The following is a 20498-nucleotide window of genomic DNA, read 5'->3' as shown; positions in this document are numbered from 1 at the left end:
GAGTGGATTTTCCAAGTTCGGAGCGAAGAAAGCAACGTCGATCGTTGCGCGTTTCTTCGTTCGATGGAACAACGGAAAGACGAAGGACACCGGAACTTTCTATTCCTCGATGCGATATCGCTTTGCACTTTTCGAACAACTCGATACGGTTACCGTTCCCTCTGACCACGGAACGGTCGAGGCTCGATGCTCGTTCGACTAATCGCGAAATTGTTCCAATAACGGCGACGATTTCGTTAACGAAACGATCGATCCGAACGGATATAATTCTCAACGAACCGCGGAGATTGGCTACGAAGATGCAACGATCGTGTCTCGATTGTTACGTTTAATCGCGTACGGTGGAACCACCGAGCGAATACCGCGCGATACGTAATACCGCGCAACGATCGACTGGCTCGTTTCGATCGCTGAGACGAAGCGAGGAATCGCGGAGAACGTTGCCGAAAGTGCGGTTACGCGATCGTCCAAGGAACCGGAAACGACCGATCATCGATCCAACGTTTCATCAACGTTCCGTTAACCGCTATCGCAGGTTTTGTAAACGAGGTCAGCCGGAGAAACGATTGGAAAATTTGTTGCGCTAACGTATACATTTGCGGCGAGCAGCGAAACCGTCAGTTGTAAAATGCTAAACAAACCGAGGGTGTCCGTTCAAATAACGTGCCCGACCAGCGTCACTAAATAACCGCTCGAACAAGCAGTCCGGCCTTGTTTTCCCCCAAAAACCGTTCGACTTTTCCCGGTTGGCTCCACACCGACGTCTATTTCCCGGATTTCTGAATCAACACCGCCCGTTCCTACCGAAACATTATTTTCCTCGCCCGAGCTACGAATTCGTTCCGAATACCGAATACTAATTTTACGGGGGCTTGTTTTTCTTCGTCGTTCAACATCGGAAAACGAACCATCGAAATATTCCCGCGTTTCCGTCGATGGAAATATCGTAGCCGTTTATCGACTCTTCGAAGAGGCGGGAAGATTTACGAGGCTGTGTCCGAAAACAAACGGAAGGTGCGATTTTATTTGGAAAAAGCTCGGACCCTATCGAGGGAAAGTTTCGTTCCGCGGCAGACCGTACGGGGAGTCTGCCGGCAGAAACTGAAACTTAACGTATCGCAAACTCGTCGAGAAAATCCGGATAGAGGAGCGCGGTCGTATCGACTCGTTTCGCGCTTCTATCTTTTTCAGCGGCATCTGGGATGCAGCCACGACGCGGGTGAACACGAGGAGGAGCAGCGCGAGCTACTTCGAAAGGGTCCAAAGAGAGGAAAAAAAGAGAAACCTTAGCAAAGGTTAAGGTAGACTCGTGTCTCGCGCCGGGATCCCGAGACGTGACCGGACTTTTGACGCGCGCGTTCTCCGACAGAGCTACCAACGAACGAGCATCCTTGTTCCAGTCTCGTTTCGACACCGTGCGCGGTCCTCGAGAAACTTGGCTTTCGCGGTTCGTTCGCGGTTCTTCCCGGTTCTTCGCGGTACTTTGATCCAATCCGAAAGCTGGCTTCGCGAGTCGCGTCGCCCTTGATCGCGGTTCGGTACCCTTTCCTTTCGGTTATTGGTCGTAACCGCGATGTTTACGAGTTTCACGGCTTTCGTACCGAGGGGAAACGTACCGTTCCACGAATCGGCCGATCGGCCGGTCGGCCGGTCGGCCGGTCGGCTCGTTTCGTTCGCGCGAACGCCGTAGCTACGAACCGGTGGCGGTTTTCGTCCCCGGGGACGATTCGTCTCTGCAACTTGTACGAAATATTACCGCGAGGGGAACGCGAGGACAAAGAGCAAAGTGCTGGAGCGGGGAAGAGAGGAGACGTCCCGTTTAATATCGGATTTCGCGAATATCGAAATCGGTACGCGAGTCCTTTCGAGAGACATCGATGAAAAACATTGACCCGTTTCGAAGGTTTGGGATTCCGAGGGAGTTCTCGGTGTACAAGTCGCTCGTCAAATTTCTCGGTTCGGCGACGACTCTGGAATTTTCATCGTTCGCGCATCGATCGGTTCTCGAACCGAGTTCCCCGCCCGGCCGTGAATAAATCGAGATTTATTTAGGATCTTGACCGAAAGGTCAACCGACGCGACCCTCCGCTTCTTCTCGGTCGAGGAAATTTTATAATACGATACGTCCGACCTTTCCCGCGAAACCTTTCCACCGGCCTATTCCACCGAGGACGCATCCCACGGGAGTAAGCTCGCGACTGCATTCGAATCCTGATTCGACTTCCGTGGCAGAAGCCATCTCGCGGGCGATATCTCGTCGCAACCGGACGTACACCGCGGTTCCCTTTCGCGGTTTATTTACGGGCCGCGTAAGATGTACCGTGTGTTCGTATCGTGTTGTTAAACATCGAGCGTTTTCGTTCGGAGGAAAAACCCTCTCTCTTCCGTACGGACGAGTCGAGAATTTTTCGTCGACCGTCTCCGAATCGTATCGTCCCGTTAACCGCGAGAGAGAGGAGACCGTTTCGTCGACGGGAGAAAAGATAAGAGCGGCCGCGAATTCTTTCGGCTCGTGAAACGTAAAACCGTAGCACCGAACAAATGGCGGTTACGTCGAGTTACACGGAAGATCGCGGCGCAACGAGGAGCGATTTGTCTTCGACCTCGGATTGCAGGTTTTTGCCGCGGTTGTTAATAGCGGGCTGCAGAACCCGCGATAAGGATCGCCGCCATTCTTCTGCTCGTGCCCGCGAATTTTTAACGACGCGGTCGCGCCTCTTTTCTCCCACTCGATCGTTCGCATTGTCCGTATCGGGGAGAAAGAGAGACGCCCGACGCGGTACGTCTCTCTATCGAATACGGCCACGGCTACGGCTACGGAGCCCCCCGATGCCCTTTTAAACGATTTAATTATGTAGCTCTTGAAAGCAGATCCTCCGCCGTTCACATTTTTCTCCTCGAAAATATTTCGCCGCTTCTGTTTCGGATCACGCGAGCGACATTTTACGCAAAAGTTCCGCGGTCCTTTGTCACCCGGCGAATATAGTATTTCTCGATACGAATCGTTTCGGCGCGTTCGATCGTATCTTTCCCAAATCTCTCGACGAGGCGAACGCCTAGAGAAATTAACCGCTCTCGCGAGTCGCGATTTCTCCGTCGGGTCGAGTATTCTCGAACGACGGGTAAATGGAACTAACGCTCGAACGATTCCGTATCGAGGAAGAAATCTCGGATCGCGAGGAGAGAACAGCGGATGCGCGAATATTCGTTTTTCCGAGGAACTTTTCGTCACCGTGCGTCGAAAGCTACCCAGCATCGTAAAGGTTTTCGTCCTTGGTTTCCCGCGAATCGTACCCGACCCGTTCGACGTATCCGTTTTCCCGCGATAAAACCGATGGTAAGAAGATCGCGGCGCCGGCGACGGCGACGGTGTATCGTCCTCGTAACCGGAAAAAAACTTCTTTCCTCGGGCTCCGTTATGGGAGCTCGACAAGTGACAGCGGAAGAAGGATTTCCATGGCCGCGCGTATCGTGCGAGGCATCGTCGTTTTAATACAACTTTCGATTGGCACCCTCCTCGACCGGACCTTCGACGAATCCGATACCCCCGGAGCCAAAGACGAGGGTAGTAAATCAGTCGAGTGCAGCTCGGGGGTTGGTCGGCCAGGACAACACGTACCTGCCATCTATATTCGTGCGCTCGGCTCCCGACCCCTGTCCCCCGTTCCTCGTCCCCCGTCCACCGTCCCTAGTCTCTACGCCTCGCCCAGCCCCACTTCGCCTCGCCTCGCCTCGCCTCGCCTCGACTCGCCTCGACTCGCCTCGTGTCGTTTCGACGCCACAACCACCACCGTGTAACCAGCACGAAGACTCCCTCTAACCTTCTGGAAAGGCACGATACACCTTGTCGGGGCCTCCGAGATTTATATCCGAGCGAAATCGAGTTTGATGCTGATCGTACCTAAAGCGCTGGATATACGAACACGGGAGTACCCACCGATGATATTTTTTACGATCTCTTCTATCTTTTTCCTCGGTCCGCTACGCGAAGAAATTTCTTCGATCTTCCCGCGAAAGAAGATGCACGGAGTGCGCGAACGAGACATTCGATGTTTCATCGTGCGCGGTTGTCGGTCACGCGGTCGAATGCCAGGTTCGTTTCGCCCGATACTCGCGACAATTCCGCAAACATTGGGAATAATTTTCGGTGGCCTTGCGCAATCGTTCGAGTCGCGTTTGTTTGCGCTACGGAAACGGATTGCAAAAGGGACGGATCGTATGAAAATCGAGCAACCGGTTCCGCTGGTGTTTTCGATTTTTCGCGGCCGATGCACCCGGCAACCTTGGCGAAAAAGTCGAGGAGCTTGTTTACGAGCGATTCGATTAAACGCCGAGAAATCCGTGTCTTGGGAAAGCTGCCAATTTGCTCGTCCGCCTCGAATTCGCCTCGAGTTATCGGATTTTCGAGACGCCCCGTTCGGCGCAACGAACGACGCGACCGTCCCTTCGTACCGCGCAACTAATTACGATCCTTTAACAACGGAAACGCAAGGCCAATAAATTAAAATAATTTCCGCTTCGTTCGCTTCAACGTCCTAAATGATTCGCGCAGTGACGTTTCCGACAACGACATTTAATTAACGTCGATAACTTCAATTAGCGAAAACGATTCGAGCCGACGCGGCGCTTCGCGGCGTTTCGTGGCGTTTCGCGGCGTTTCGCGGCCCGGCGCGGCACGAGGCCAAAGATGGAATACGCGTCGATGTTCGACGCTATTTTCTCGACCGGTAGACAGTTTGGTGTTTCCGCGTCGCAAGAGCAAACCGTGTATCGAGACGGTGCCCGATTGAACACGGCCGTATCGACCGACACAAAACGGCTGTAATCAAAAGAGGTAAAGATCGATTATTTTTACGTGATTATTTTCGATCCGGTTGACTCGCGAATTGCGACGCGCGATTCCCCGTCCAGAAGAATTTCGTTTCGTTGCACTGGAAATTATCGGCCGGTAAAAATAACGATAAACGAACTCGAACACGAGGAACGTATCGTTCGCGATCGACGACCCGGTCGTGGTCTCGTTCGCGACGATTTCGAGGACGTGTTCGTTTCGTAGGTAGAAATTACGATCGGTGGGAGGTTCTTTCGAGTCGAAAAGCAGCATCGATCGAGAACCGTGGAGCGCGTAACTCGTAGTCTCGTTGCGCCGTGGATTCGGTGATTCGTCGGGCGTAAAGTCGTGAAAACGAAGAGAAGCAGTATCGAGGAAAAATTAACGAGTAGAATAAAGGAGGGAAGGAGCGAAGCGGAAGAATGGAGAAAAGAGGCTAAACCGGGACGAGGAAACGGAGAGGAGAGGAAGGTTCCTCCGAGGAGACTTTCGACGGCTGCTGGAATCAGAAATCGATTGTTCGGCAATAACAATTCGGTGCACTCAGCCATGGAGGAGGAGCCACGGATGGCCGAACGCTACTTTCGTGTCGGCGCAATATCTGTGAGTGCATTTTTCCGAATATCGAGGCGAACCACGCGCTACGGGATAGGCCCGTGCATACATGCATACGTGCACTCTCGGCAATAACAAACACCGATTTTTCGGATGTGCGAGCGTTCCAGCCGGGCCGTCCCGCGCTCGTGAAACCAACGCAACAGTGGCACGCGGCAGTGGCTCGGTCTTTTCGGTATTATGCGCCGCATCGCGCCGCACCGCACCGCACCGCACCGCACCGCACCGCACCGCACCGCGTTACGTGCATCGTACGACTCGCGAAAATGCCGCGCTTTACGATCGACCACTGGCTGCTTTTTTCCTCGCGCGATACTCGTTGTTTCGCTAAGCTCGGACGTTTCGGATCGTACGCGGTATCGTATCGCCCGGCGATGGAATCGAGATCGACGCAGCAACCGATTGCGTTTTTCGGAACGGTATTCGTAAAAAAGGAACGTTCGATTCGATGTACGCGGCGAACGGTCGAACATCGGTAACGCGCGTTCTCGGTGCCTGGACGTAACTTTAATGGAACCTGGTGCCGTACGGTAACATCCGGCGAACCGTATTTCTCGTACGTGCCGCGCGACGAAAAATTACAAGGCATCCGCGAGCGAGCCGCGAAACGACGCGAACCAGCTCTCCCGTACTTGTTCGCGGCTACACGGTCGGTGATACGCGAGATTCCTTGCCTCGTAAAAGACTCGTACCTTCCGATTTGGCTCGATCCGGCCCACGGAAACGACGAGTTTTACAATCGCGCGAAGCGCTCCTAAACGGACACCGAGAGTGGCGACTGCTCGTGGAAGAGGGACGAAATCAGCTCTCGGGAACCAGGGAACGCGGCGACGAAAAACCTCCGTTTCTTAGTTCGAACGAGGGGTTCCTCGATCCGCGCGTTCTACGATATTCGCTTCGAACTACGGGTTTCCGCGACTGCGACGATCGGGGGCGCAAACGACGAGGAGGGGATGAAAAAACGGACGGCGGAAAGAAGTAACGGGCCGGAAGAACGGGGAAGAGAAACGAGCGAGAAAGGGAACGGTACGGGCCGGAACTGCTCGAGCCTCGAAACCGAGAATAACCGAGGGCTTCTCTTCGAGCACGGCTGCCGGTCTGCGAAACGTTGGGCCGAGAGACGCGTAAACTCGATCGACGAGCACAGGTGGCGCTTAAACCCGACTACCCTTCGCTGGTACTCGACTACTCGACTACTCGGTGTCGAGCCCCCTCCGTTTCCGTTCGCAGGATCCGCGTTCGAATTGCAACCGCGCTACGCCGTCGAGCGAACTTTCCTTCGGAGCGCGAAGAAACGATCGCGCCCGAATACACCGAGTTTCGCTCGGCCGGTGTTCCGGATCCGGTCGAGACTCGATCGATAAAGGATTCGTCCATGCTCAACGGATGGAACTAATCGCGGTGGGCTCGGATTTCTTTTCAGCCCCGTTTCAAATTGCCGAATGATTTATGCCGTACCGTCGAGCAAGCGCGCGGCCGCGCGATACCGGATAAGGTTCCGCGCGAAATTCTCCACGCGTTACCGACCACGCCACGCCACGCCACGCCACGCCACGCCACGCTACGTCTCGTCGCCCCGCGCCGCGCCACGCCACGGTACGCTACGCCACGCCGCGCTGCGTCACGCCGAGCCTCGCACCGCCGCACAGCAACGCGCAGGACTTTGCACGTGCATCTTTAATCGCTTCGATTCACGGCACGTGAAAGACGCTCGGCGGCTTGCATCGCAGCCTCGTTCCCGAGGCGCGTAAAAAATTAACGACCTGTCTTCCGGGGTCGAGCACGGCGTCGATCGACGCGCCTCTTTCTCTCTCGGGGCGACCGAAGCGGATGCATCCGAAGAAACGTAACGCGCAAATAGCTACTCGTTCTAGCAGCTGCTTCTTCCTGTAGCTTGGCGAACACCTCCTTCGTTCCGACGGACCGGACACTTTCGAAACTACGATTCCTACGAAACTTTGTAGGTTCGCGGAGCAACGAAAAATTAAAGGACGCTTATTTTCTCGGCCGCGGTGACTCGAGCTCGAGGAACGAAATTACGCTACCGACTTTCCTTGCTCCGACGCTGCTTCGAAAACCATCGAAGGTACCCGCGAAGAAACATTTGGCGGAACGTTGCACGGATTTCGACGGAAATCGACGCAATGCGCGCCCCGACGAAATATTTTAACAACGCTTTCCGAGCGATCGATGTCTCCGTACGAAGGAAAAATCAGCCCCGGTTACCGTTATTCTCGATTCGCGAACCAGCCGCAATTATTATTTTCGTTCGTTCGGCACTGCTATTGGATACGTATCGACAATTAACGATAAAGAACGGGTAATTTGTGTACTCGAGCTTCGTAAAGTAGGAACGAGGGTCCGCAATTTCATAACTACGCGCTCGTAAAACTTTTCCGTGAAAATTAATGAAAACGATCGGTGTTTCGACTCGGTAGCGATTCGTAGAACCGTTGTTTCAACGATCGATGCGTTTGATCATCGGAGTGTGTACCCATACCGCCTCGAAGCGTAACGCGATGAACTCTCGTGTCTCGTCGGTGCTCGAGAACGTTTTACGAATATCGGAAATACGAGGCCCTCGGACAACGCGGAATGGAAAGCAGAAACGGTTCGATGGAAGCCAATGTCGAGGTGCCGGCGATCGTTTCGATTGTCAGGCACGACGTAAATCGAATTTGTGGTTCGCGCTAAATGAAATTAACGATTCGCTCGTAGCTACCTAACCGCGATATGGAACGGCAGACGATCCCTGTCGTTTTCTTCCTTTCCTCTTCGCGTCGCGGCCGATTTCGCTTCCCGTGCGATTAGCCGTGCGCGGGCCAACGATACATTCTAATCGGAGAAGCTCGCCAACGGCTACCTTTGCCGTCGTATCGAAGATATTTCCGAAATAATCGGAACGCGAGAATACTTTCCGGCTCTTTCGATGGAAAGTAACGGATATTTTCGAGCTTTCGTCGCGAATATCGGACCGTTCTCGGTCGCTCTTCGTCAAAGAAGCGGACGAATCGACGTACGCGCGTATCCACCGTTGACGTTCCGACGTAAAGTTGAAAACGTGTTCGTCGAGGCGAAACCGGAAACGTCGACGTTGCGTGGATCCACGGGTAGAGAAAAAGCCGCCGCCAGCGGCGCGTTAACGACGAATCCGTGTGCAGCACGGCCACGACGAACGATGAATTCGGTTCACGATGGCCAAGCTTCGCTTCGCCCGGATACTTTGTTATCGTCGCGGTATCGAGAGAGAAAGGTGCAAACTCGGACGAGTTTTTCGCGACGGTAGGAAAAAGAATCGACCGGAGGTCCCGGAGCGAGAAACTCCGCGGAGACGCGCGACGTCGTTTCTGGCCTGGCGTCCGATCGAATAAAATATGGACGGTGAATGGAAAAAGGCCAAGATCCCGACGGAATCGTGACTCGAGCCGTTAAAACGTCAAATTTCGCGCCGGAGAACCGAGATACGCCCGAGAAGAATATTCGAGCGTGCGTCTATTTCCGTTCTAATTGATCCGCGCTGCGTAGCGCGGTGGATGCCCGCCGCTTCTCTTTGGCGGCTCGCCGGGGAAAAAGGTTTCTTAGGGAAAATCGTTTTTAATTTCTCCCTCGTAGCGGCGAGTCGTTAGCGAAGCGGTAAAAAGAAAATGTTGCGCTCGTTAAAAAATACTTGCCAGCCGAGTGTACCGGGTGCGCTTGGGAACGCGGGACGGTAGTGGACCGGAGGTCGTGCAACCCGCGCATAATCCGCACGTACGTTGGAACCGTTAATAAATCACTTTGAAGCGTTTGTCGCGCTCGACACCGCTTCTGACCTCCGACACCGACGAATGCCAAGAGGGCACGCATTGCCGCCGCAACGGTATTTACGCGACCCTCCGATCAAACGGGAAGGGTAATTTCGAATTCTACTTTTCCTCCGAGCTCGGAGTCGCGCGGCCGACTCTAGCTATTCGCCGGGCAAATACCGCGTAATTTTCGATACCGTGACGGGATAATCGCGTTGCGCGTAATTCGCCGAGAGTAAAATGCCGGGCTGCCCTTCCTTCCGACCCTTTCTCGATCGACATCGACGAACCTCGGTCCCGGTACGTGGAATTCGAACGGGCGCTAATCGGAAGGAGGTTGCGCGTCGAGGCGGATGCCGATGAAACCTCGAAACACTCCGCTACGGGTGCACGACGTATTACGTACGGGAACTCGTTACGCGCAAAATACGATGTTCCGAGGAAACTTAATATAATCCAACCGCGAGAGGCAGTAGACTTTTGCCGCTGCGGTTTTTCTTTTCGAAACTGGTTCTACCTCTCCGGTTCTTTTACTCGAAAAATTCAATTACGAGCGCCTCGCTCGTTACCAACTGGTTCCGAAATACAATCGTTCCAACCCCGGACTGTATAATTCGACGAATCGATTCGGTGTCGGTGTCGGTGTCGGTGTCGGTGTCGGTGTCGGTGTCGTTTAGGGGTTCGTAATGCCGATTTTCCGATTTTTCTCTTCGAGCGAACGTTCGATGCCGACGGACGATATTTACACTCCGCGACGGGGGGTGGTTCTCTCTGTGTCTCGCGGAACGAATCGAACGAAATCTGTAACCGTCCTTTGAAAGATTAACACGTCCGGGCGTACGAATCGAAAATCCACGTTCCTTTCGTAAAATCGGATCACAGTTTTTAGGGTCGCAGTCTACGGTGCTCGTTGGTACATTCGGCGTACGTACCTAAGATAGCGTGTAGCGAGCAATCTCCGGGAAAGAGATAGTCCAGGGTAGAATCAAGATGATCCTTGGAAGAGGGAGAAAGAGGGACAGAGAAAGTTATTAAGAAGATTATGGACGGGTCGTTGCTCGAACTTCAAAGGACCAATTCCCATTTTCAATTTGCTTCGGGGTGAGGGCGGTGGGGGTCAAAGCCGACTCGTTCTACCGGTTAGATCCTTGCCGTCCGAGCACGGGGTTCCGCGTATTCTCCGCTGCCGAAGAATTCCATTCCGAGACTGCTCTTCCGCTCTTCCAGAAGTTGCGACTTTACTCGAGAAACCGAGCTTCTTGCACGACGAGACGAGTCTTACGGACGCAGAGGTAAGAATAAACTCGGCTTTGGTTCGGTCGAACGAACCGGCGTTCGCGAACCACTTTCCGCGCCGCGTGCCGACCTTCCGTTCATCGGAAGACATCGATGCGCGTTCGTTTCGCGCGTTCTCGCATCAACGAAAACCATCGCGGTGGTACGTCTTGGTTCCGATATCTCGAAAATTGCCTAACAAAGTACGGGAGTTTCGCGAACGCGCGGTTGCCTCGCGACGTTATTATTCGACGCGGTAAAAGAATCGATAAGGCGCGTACGTACGCGAACGGAAAAAGAAGGAAGAAGAAGAAGAAGAAGAAGAAGAAGAAGAAGAAGAAGAAGAAGAAGAAGAAGAAGAAGAAGAAGAGTGTTGGCCACCGCGAATGTATCGCGACTACGGTAATAACGCTCCTAGTTTATCGCCGTGCACGGTAACAGAGGGGTCACTCTTGTCCTCGGCTCGACCGAATACACCCTACGTCGTCGAAAATATTTTCGGTTCTGCTTCTCTCGCGAACGCAACGCGTATTTACGAAAGAATATCGTATCCGCGTTCCGATCGGGGGAGCCGGCCGGTCGGCCGGCGTTATAATATCCGAAGTGCCGATTCCCTTGATCGACAGCCATTAAATGGCCAATTGTAGTTCTCCGAAAGGTTCAATAACGTCGCGACGTCCGATCTGCGCGGAGCGTCGATTTCCTACGGGAACTGCTAGAAGAGAGAAGAGAGGGGACAGAGTGCGACTAGCAATCATCAATCTCGTCGAGTTGTACTCGAGTGGCACTAATTCAGTACCCTTGTCCCCCGGTCTCCGTGTCAACCCCGAACTTCGTGTACCTCTGCCACTTAAGCAGCGTTGTACGGAAGACAGGACGGGCCTTTCGTTCGACCTGGATCCGAATAAATAGGCTCCCATACATCAACGCCTCCGAAATCGCGGTAGCTCGATCAACTCGAGTACACCTTACATTGTCTCCGCGCGAGTCGAGCGCGTTCAACTTCTCCCGTTCGAATTGTTCTCCGGATGCGGAAGTAATGTCCTTTCGCGGACGTTTCTCCGATACGTTGTAATTTCTTCGTTCGATCCGTTCGCGCGTTAAGAAGCTTAAAGAATCCCAGAGGTAAAATTATCTCGAGAAGGGAAGGAAGGGAAAGGACGGGGCGAACCAGTTCGCGTTTTCGCGTTTTCGCGTTTTCGCGTTCCACGTAAATTCCGTTGGAATTTTCCAATTTTCCAATTTCTCAACACCGTCGAAATTATTTTCCAGCCGCGTCGAATCAATTTTTATCACAGCGGCGCACCGAGGATATCCTTCTCGAGTTATTATTTTTACATCGCCGACCCCGTTCGATGCACCGCGGATAGGACGCCACGGATGGACGTCGATAATTTTAACGAAGCCGAAGAAGCGTAAGAAGTTTAAGAAGAAGTCCCATTCATCCGGCGAAAACTGACAAAACAGTTGATACGCCAGATATAGCGGACCGTGGAATACGAATGGACGTTGGCGGATATACGAGCCGCACGAATGGTACCGAAGGGGGAGTTGGAGGAAAAGTCTCGAGCCTAGGGTCGTGAAAAAAAGAGATACGAGAGGATCGTTGAAGGGAGAGAAAAAATATCCACCAACGCGGAACAAGGAGAGGAATCGTGGGTCGAGCGGGAACGAGCGGAGAGAAAAATAGAGAACACGCTCGTGGAAAAATGTCATCGAGCGATCCTGATTTACAGCGTAGGGAAATCGGTGCGGTGAACTTCGTGTCCGCGGCGGAAAGTCAGAAATTTTTGCTCGTGGGAGTCGGAACTTTCATTGACGTTCGCGGTAGATCTCTCGGCGAAAAGAAAAAAGGAAAGGGGGAGAAAGACAGCGCTGGAGAGCGAGCGGACGAAAACTGCGAACCGTTGGCGAACAATTTTCGAAAAAGAGAAATCTATTCGACAACGGACGACTCGAGTAATTATTTTTCCTCGACGCGTCCAACGAACGCGTAGAAACGACGGGTGTGTCTTTTATCAACGGGTTTGCCGATGCTGTCGAGACGCAAGTGCACATATAGTAGTTACGTATGTAGCGACCGATTAGTAAACCAAACACACGCGTCTCACTTTAAAGCGATTAGCAAACCAAACTTACGGGCCTCGCTTTGCCCTCGCGATGTATGTATCCGGCAAACAACCGGATGTCTTTGATTATTATGACGGTATTTGCGCAGTTGGATAAACAATATCGACCATCCCGGGAAACCCGAACAATTTTTATTCGCTCCTTTCTTCCTTCGACGGCAACGATCGATCGTTTGTTCGTTTCAATTTCGTATTGCGCACGAACGCGTGGCTATATATAATATAATATTTCTTTCGGTAACCGCAGCGAAGCAAATTATCTTTCAATGGTGCAACGTGAAAACACTTTTATTCGCGTGTAAAAATGTTTTGCACGCTGGCTGAAAATATATTTGCGAATTTCATCGTACACGCGTCTACGCGCTACGCGAAATAAAAACGAATCGCGTACGTATCGAGTGACCGTGCTCCGGCCGAAAATTCGTTTCGCGCGAGTCGAATAATGACGGGCATTCGAAAATAAACGTGTCCAATGGTATCGCAGTACCAGAAATTTGCTATTAAAAGTTTGCTCGAAAACGACGTTCGAGTACGGGTAATTTTGCGTTCGGAATTCTCCAAGCTGGCCTATAACAACCCCCGTCCTGTGCGGCGAATAACTATGCAAATTTCTGTATGGGTTAAGCAGAGACTTCTGATAGCACCCTATACCGTAGACGAGTTACGAGGAAACGTGGCCATAAAGCCACGCACGGCCAAGATTGACCTCTCTTTCTCTCTCCCTCTCTGCTCGCTCGCTCTCTGGACGATGACGTTCGTCGTGAACTCGTAACGGGATCTTTCTTCCGCGAAAGTATGATTCGAGCTTTCTATGGTCGGATCGAACATTTTCTCGTATAACGTACATTTTTCCCTCCGCGGAACACTGTAAACTCGAATCGTATCATCGTTCGCGATACTTTATCCGCTGCTCTCGGGACGAAGAGGGGTCCAGGCGAAAGAGAAATCGACTCGTCGTGGAAAGATTCTCCGAAAAGCTTCTCGGTCGAGGCAATAATTTCAATGAAATTTTCGATTTACCGAAAGTGTCTCGACGATACGAGTGCGTCCGCGTGGCTACGGAATCGAAACGAAAGTTTCCGGAGGTCCGTGGTCCGTGGTCCGTGGTACGTGGTACGTGGTACGTGGTACGTTGCCGTTGAATCGATAACCGACGCGATGTCGCTCGGACCAGACGCATTAAACTCCTCGCGATATCGGTTTTCAGTTTTCGGAGACCTGCTTCGACGCCCGAATTAAGAGCGTCGATGCATGTATTTCCTTCGTTTCCGAATTGGTTCGTTTCGAACGGGGACGCACAGTACGGGATACGTTTCCGACGAGAATCACCGTTGATTCCAAGATCGCCGATATTCTATTTAAATTGGACATTTGGCTGTTCCGTTTCTAGTAGTCGACTCTGCGTTCTCGAAAATAATGGTACAATTGGAGTTTCGTTTTCGGCTTTTCGACTCCAACTTTGCTAGACTTTGTCGAAAATTTTCGTATCGTCGCGAAAACAGCGTTCCGAAAAACTGGGCTCTGCGAGCAACGGAAGAACGGAACGAGTGAATTCCAGTTGCGAACAATTACCCCGTTGTTTCGAGCATCTAACGTCGAGGTTCGAACGTCGCGTTCCAGTGGCGCGTACGATTTCGAATGTCAGCGTCCGTGCATCGATTACAACTGGATCGTCTCGTCGTTCGTCTCGATGTGTCGCGCGTTGTAGGTACACGGCGTAATATTCCGCGTGTGCGTTCGAGTGCTTACTATATCCCGCCGGTAGGAGAGTGTCGATAGGTCGATCCGTTCTAATTTTGATCGCATCGTCGACCTACATACGTACGCGCAACCGACCGTAAATTTTGTGCCTCGTAAAAGTTGCAAACGAATCAAAATTGTCGTCCACGACGTCCTTCGACCTGGTTCGAGCATCGCGCGGACCGGTTAAAACGTTACAGCTGGCTGTCGCGTTTCGTTACTCGTTCGAACGATGTCGGACGAACGACTGTCGTTCAACCAGAATGGTGTTCGTTGCCAGAAAATAATTTATCCGACGTCCCGTAAACAGTGCCGCGAATAGACAAGATCTCTCGAGCCGCGAGAACGAGCGAGTCGTGCGCGAACCGTGAGAACGTTTCGAATCGGGACGGAAAGAACCGAGAGGTTTTACGGAGTAAATTTTTATCCTACAATTGTAGCTATTTACGCGAGAAAATAGAAAATAGAAAATAGAAAATAGAAAATAGAAAATAGAAAAGAGTTGGAGCCGTTGGTTCGCGAGGACGGAAAGGCAAAGGTTGCAACGCTTACCGTGTGGGGTGACCAGTGATGGGGCCAAGTCTTGGTCTCGTGAGTACTCCCGAGGCTCGGTTGGCTCGCCAGAAAGACGACTCGCCTATCGGCGCTTCCGGTCCCGGTAGCGCTGGTAGTCAGGAGAGCGGCTCTGGCCCTCGATCCACCGATACTCAACGTCGGCGACGTGTCCATGTTGTTCTGAAACCGAAACGAAGCCGAGGATGATCGACCGCTAGCGAAATTCGAACCGATCGACTTTGTTTACCTTCGTGGAACGAAATATGCGCGGAAACGTGAAATTTCGTTACGGTGAATTTCAATTACGCGAGATGTTTGACCGTGAATCAGGGACCAATGGAATTGAAACGAATTCGGCCGGTTCAACGAAGCCCGTTACGAGAACGATGAATGCTTCCGTAGGAACCCGAACTCGAGTGGTCTCGCATCGCGAGATACTCTTATTAATTCCGACTCTGAAAGAAAAGAGATTTCTAGCGCACCGTTAAGGTCACGGTATTTAAACGCGAAGCCTCGACGAAATTCGAACCTTGCGATTTCATCGAGCGCGCGGGGAAAAGAAAGTAGAAACGACTCGACTCGACGCGACGCGACACCGCGGGCCGGTAGGTAGTAGTAGGTTTCTCAGTGGTAAATACGGGTGGTCGGCGGGCATTAAGGAGAACGATGCGCGACCACGACCGGACTGGACACGCGACTCGAGAACGAGTAAACAGAGACGTTCGAACGAAGAAGACGGGAGGGTGACGGTGAAAATAAAAGGAAACGCGTAGGTCGAGGTACTATCGCCGAGAAACTGACACCTACCCCTTGATCGAATCTCGTTGAATCCTTCTCGGTGGTGGAGGAATCGATGACGAGAACGTCACGGTCGATCTGTAATTTACGCGGGACACCGGTGGTCGCCTCGAACGGCGATAACTCGTCGCGGCGAAGCGCAAAGTCGGCTCGGTTCGGCGCACTTCAACGGGGCAATTCTTCAAGTAGCGTGCGCCTAATCGTTCGAGCGAAATCGTGATCGGGGGTGAGAAAGCGGCGTTAGGTATTCCTTAAATCGTTCCAGTACGACGTTTGTTCCTCCTTCGCGCAATTACGAGTCATTACGCGAGGGATTGCAACGTGTACCGCGTACACGCAGGATCTTTGTTACGGATGGCACGCGGCCGTGTCCGGCTATACGGGAACTATCGACGGATTACAGCAGGGGCGACGTTAATCGCAGCCGAGGAGGACTTCTCGTGCGATAATTACGACGACGAAGATAACGACGACCACGACGACGACAACGACAACGACAACGACGACGACGACGACGACGACGACGACGACGACGACGACGACGACGACGACGACGACGACGACCACCACCACCACCACCACCACCACCACCACCACGAGGTAGACGGCGATGATTATCGGGGGCCGCGGGATAACCGCTCGCGATCGATTCGGAACCGTAGACTCCCGGAGACTCGGGCTCGCGTTCCGCCGGTTTTTGGCATTCGATCCGAAATGTTTTCAGGGCTACCGAAAGCACCGAAAGCACCGAAAGCACCGAAAGCGCCGATTCGCCCGGACCGTTCCCACGTCGCGAAAAGTTCAACTATACCGGCGGAATCACGAGTACCACTATTCCGTCCGACGATGGAAAAATTACTGCCACGGCTCGGTTTAATCTGTCGGAAAATTTATTCCACCGAGCGACGCTCCACCGCGAACTCGCACTGGCTACCGATTTCAATTATACCGACGCGTTACCCATCGATCCCCCCGGAGTATTTATTTCCCGCTTTTTTCCGCCTCTCTGTCCTGGTTTCTCCTTTCTCCCCTCGCTAGGAAGCGGTCGTTCGAATTTGATTCTCGTCGTTCTCGGTACGTTTTCGCAACGCCGAACGGCCCGGTTGATCGCTCGTTCTCAACGGTAACTCATTTTCGACGATCGAATCGCGAGTTCTCTTTACGATCGTTTCTACGACCGGAGTAACACGGAGCGAGTCTCTCGATTCGTTCCTCGGTCATGATTCGCGGAACGAATCGTTTTCCAGAGTTGCTCGAAGATTCGCAGGGTGTTACGATTTAACGAGACGGTTGTCGGACATCGAAAGTATCGGTTCCGTGCGTGGAACTCCGTCACGGACGGAAGTAGCCAAGCGCCGCGTTCGAAATCGCGCACGACACTGAACCGCCAGGACGTCTGGCGCCCGAGGTGAGCCTCTCGCGGATTCGCGGGCTCACGTGTGAAATTCTTGCGCATGCACCGACGCCTTCTCCCTTCCAATTTCCTCTCTCGCCTTTCCTCTCCTCTCCTCTCCTCTCCTCTCCTCTCCTCTCCTACGCTCCACTCTCCTTTCCTTTCCCACTGAACGGTCCGTGTCTCTCTTCCCTTCCCTTCCCTTCCCTTCCCTTCACTTCCCATCCCCATCCCCCTCCCCCTCCCCCTCCCCCTCCCCCTCCCCTTCCCCTTCCCATCTCTTATCGCGGACTATCGCTGTTCTTTTCCACCGGATCGTTTCTCCTTTCTCCCCCAACGTTCCTTTACCACTGTCTGGATAAGCTCCTTTAGATGGCACGATGCGAGCGACAAGTATCCAGTGTTGGACCAACTTGCCACGGAACTCGAGAGAGTATTTCGCCGAGTGAATTCGAGTGGATCGACGAGAACGACGGTAAGTTTCATAAATATCGTAAACGGTAACAAACATGGACGGTGATCGTTTCGAAGGCGAGCCGCGGTTCTCGCGGGTAACGGGAGCTCTTCAGTTCGAGGTCGAACGCGAACGGTGTCGTTGCTCGAAATTATTTTCGAAAGCCTCTACCGAGCGTCTCGAAGATTCTCGTTCTCGAAACTCCCTCCTCCCTCTGTCGGTCGGTTCGCTCACCGTGCGAGCGCACTTGGACGGATTCGATGTAACTCTTAAATAACGAACCGTTAATACCGTGCCGATAAACAAGATTGTCGTCTAAACAAGGAAATTGCACGCGCGATATTGCGACACTTTCCTCGCTGCCGGTGCGACTTTTTCTCTCTTAGTTTCCGCCTCCCTCCATAAACTTTCCGTTTTCACCGCTCGTGCGTCCAACGCTGGGAACCATACCTGCTCCTTCCTCCCGCATTATCATCCACGTTTTACTTCCCATCCTCGCGCGTTTGCCGGCATGCGACAAGTGTCGTATTTGCGGAGGATCGTATCTCCGGGTCGCTTAATAAATTCTACGAGCATCGCGATACCCCGTTACTTCCATTTTAAATTCTATCGATCGTCGTCGAGCAATGCAAACATTTTTCGCAGAGGAGGGAACGGAAATAAATTTAAATCGCAAGAACTGTACAGCTATGAACGGCGCGCGTTGATTTACCTCGGAATTTCGATCGAGATTCCGAACGCGTTCGAAATCGACGCACCGAGCGACGAGGAGCATCCTGGAACGACGAATCGAAGAGATCGATATCTATGAAATTATTCGCGCGGATCGAGGAAAAATGAAAGCGATATCGAATCGACCGAACCGAACCGAACCGAACCGAACGCGTTCCAAAGGGTATACGTCCATTGGGAGGTTCTCGTCTTTTTCGACGAGTTTCGTTATCCCCTTAGCGCATCGGGTCTGTATTCGTGACCCGAAAATCTCGCGCTTCCTCGGACGTTTGTTTTTTTCTCCTCGAACGCTCGAGATAGAGGGAACCAGCACCCTTTGAGAATCGAATCCTCTCGAGAATACCGAGCGAACGTCGTCCACGTTCGAAACGATCTCTCGCGAACGTGGATCGTTGCGCGGACGGCTCGTTGCGATACCGAATTTATTTATCCGGTGTAAACACGACGATAAACGTTTCGTAACGGTAGCTCGTTGAGTCGTTGTTCCGATCTCGGTTCGTTTGCTCGTAGGATCCAGCGAGGAATCGTCGACATCGCGGGAACGCGGGAACGCGGGAACGCGGGAACGCGGTATCCTCTTTCGAAAATCTGGCCGGTGCGCGGTGATCGAATCGCGGCGTACGTACTCGTGTTCGGTCGATCGGTCGATCGGTCGATCGATCGAATCGCGAGGCAAACGGTAAGCGAGTAATCGGTATCGAGCGAGTGCCGTCGGGGCCGTAGACAATGCCGCTTCGAAAATTGAAATCGTTGAACGCGAGATCGTCCCTTCCCCGTATTTCTTTCCTCTTTTCCACGTGCCGTGTATTCGTCCTCGTAATTTCGTTTCTCGTTCGTGTTTCGCGTTCGTAGGATTTTTACCAGCGCGGCGGCAGTCGAAAAGACACCGAGACGAGGAAATTGGGCCAAGAGAGGGATTCTTTCGCGCACGGTATCGTCGATCGCTCGCTCGCGAGGAAACTCGATCCGAAGCGAGATCGATGAAAGAGACGCGTACACGTACACGTACACGTACACGTACACGTACACGTACACGGTTCCTAAGCGACGCTCGCAACCAATTTAGACGGAAGTAGTTTGGGCCGATCGTCGAACGCCTCCAGGCTACGAGCGATCTCGACGATCTTGCGTTTCGTATATACGATCGCGAGAGCGCTCTCGCGGTTGATTGCACGCGCGCGGCCGCGCGACGGAGAGAGGGACCGGGTTCTATAGTCACTTTTCCGTCGAGCCCTTCCGATTCGCGAATCCTACGATCGCGAACGGTCGAATTCTGCCGGTGAAATTCAGCAGAATCCAGGTACGAGATTTCTTTGAGCAATATTCTGGGCTCGAGATTTCGGACAAACGTAGAATTTCGTATTTGGCGCTTCGGCGAAATCGCGCTCGAAGAGGAGAGATCGCGAACGAGCGACGTTGATTCGAGGCGTCTGTCGAGTAACGTAACAAACGTTTGAAAAATTAATCCACGTCCGACGCAAACACCGCGAGTTTCTTTTTCGCCTGGACGCGGTGCGGCGCGGTGCGGCGTGGTGCGGCACGGCGTTACGAACGAGTAAATTAATTCGCCTTGTTGTTACGGGAACAGTTTACAGGAATCAGCCAGGCACCATGGATTCCCAGGTAGTTGCTCGTAACGGGGGTCCATTAACGAGGAAAAAATGGTCCTCACGGTATACCGAGGAAACGAGGGTACTCGGTGGACGACGGTGTCCCGATGTCTCGTAAAACGCGATTTTATTCGAGGTTGAACAAATTGAAACATAAGCCGCTCGTAAGTCTGTCCCTATCTACGAGCGGGGACAGTCCGCCCCGTTCTCGGTGTTCGCTGTACGCGCCTATTCGTCTTTCCTTCGTGAATTCCCGGATCTTTTATTACGGGCCGCGAACACGTACACGTACACGGACACCGACACGGACACGGACACGGACACGGACACGGACACGGACACGGACACGGACACGGACACGGACACGGACACGGACACGGACAAGGACAAGGTTGTGGCATTTACGCCGGGTTATCCGGATCGCGTACTCTCTGCCGGTGATACGGATACCATCGGGTTGAATTTATTCCTCGCGAAGACCGGTCGTCTTGTTGCGTAAAATTTATCATTCCCATCCCGAGGAGTACAATATCGCAGAAAATTGTATCCGACTCACCCCCCGTTTACCGTCGGACCGCGTC

At 52.8% G+C, this 20498-nt stretch overlaps 1 protein-coding gene across 2 annotated transcripts in view; it reads right to left on the bottom strand.

Moving 5' to 3' along the window:
* Scgdelta (sarcoglycan delta) overlaps nucleotides 1-16253 on the bottom strand; it is a 131083-nt gene extending 114830 nt beyond the window's left edge. The window contains exons 1-2 of one of the 2 annotated variants that reach the window (XM_076319764.1): nucleotides 15738-16253; nucleotides 14928-15110 (exon numbers count right to left, since the gene is read on the bottom strand). In XM_076319764.1, the coding sequence (XP_076175879.1) occupies nucleotides 14928-15104 (177 nt within the window). In that variant the 5' untranslated portion in view covers nucleotides 15105-15110; nucleotides 15738-16253. Of the gene's footprint in view, nucleotides 1-14927; nucleotides 15111-15177; nucleotides 15327-15737 lie in introns of those variants that run through there. The other variant, XM_076319765.1, reaches the window with a different exon arrangement.
* Between the last annotated feature and the right edge of the window lie 4245 nt (nucleotides 16254-20498).

This window comes from Ptiloglossa arizonensis, chromosome 9, assembly GCF_051014685.1.
Source record: "Ptiloglossa arizonensis isolate GNS036 chromosome 9, iyPtiAriz1_principal, whole genome shotgun sequence".
Lineage (NCBI taxonomy): Eukaryota > Metazoa > Arthropoda > Insecta > Hymenoptera > Colletidae > Ptiloglossa > Ptiloglossa arizonensis.
Note: the sequence above shows the minus strand (reverse complement) of the source record. Positions and strands in the feature narration are given on the sequence as shown.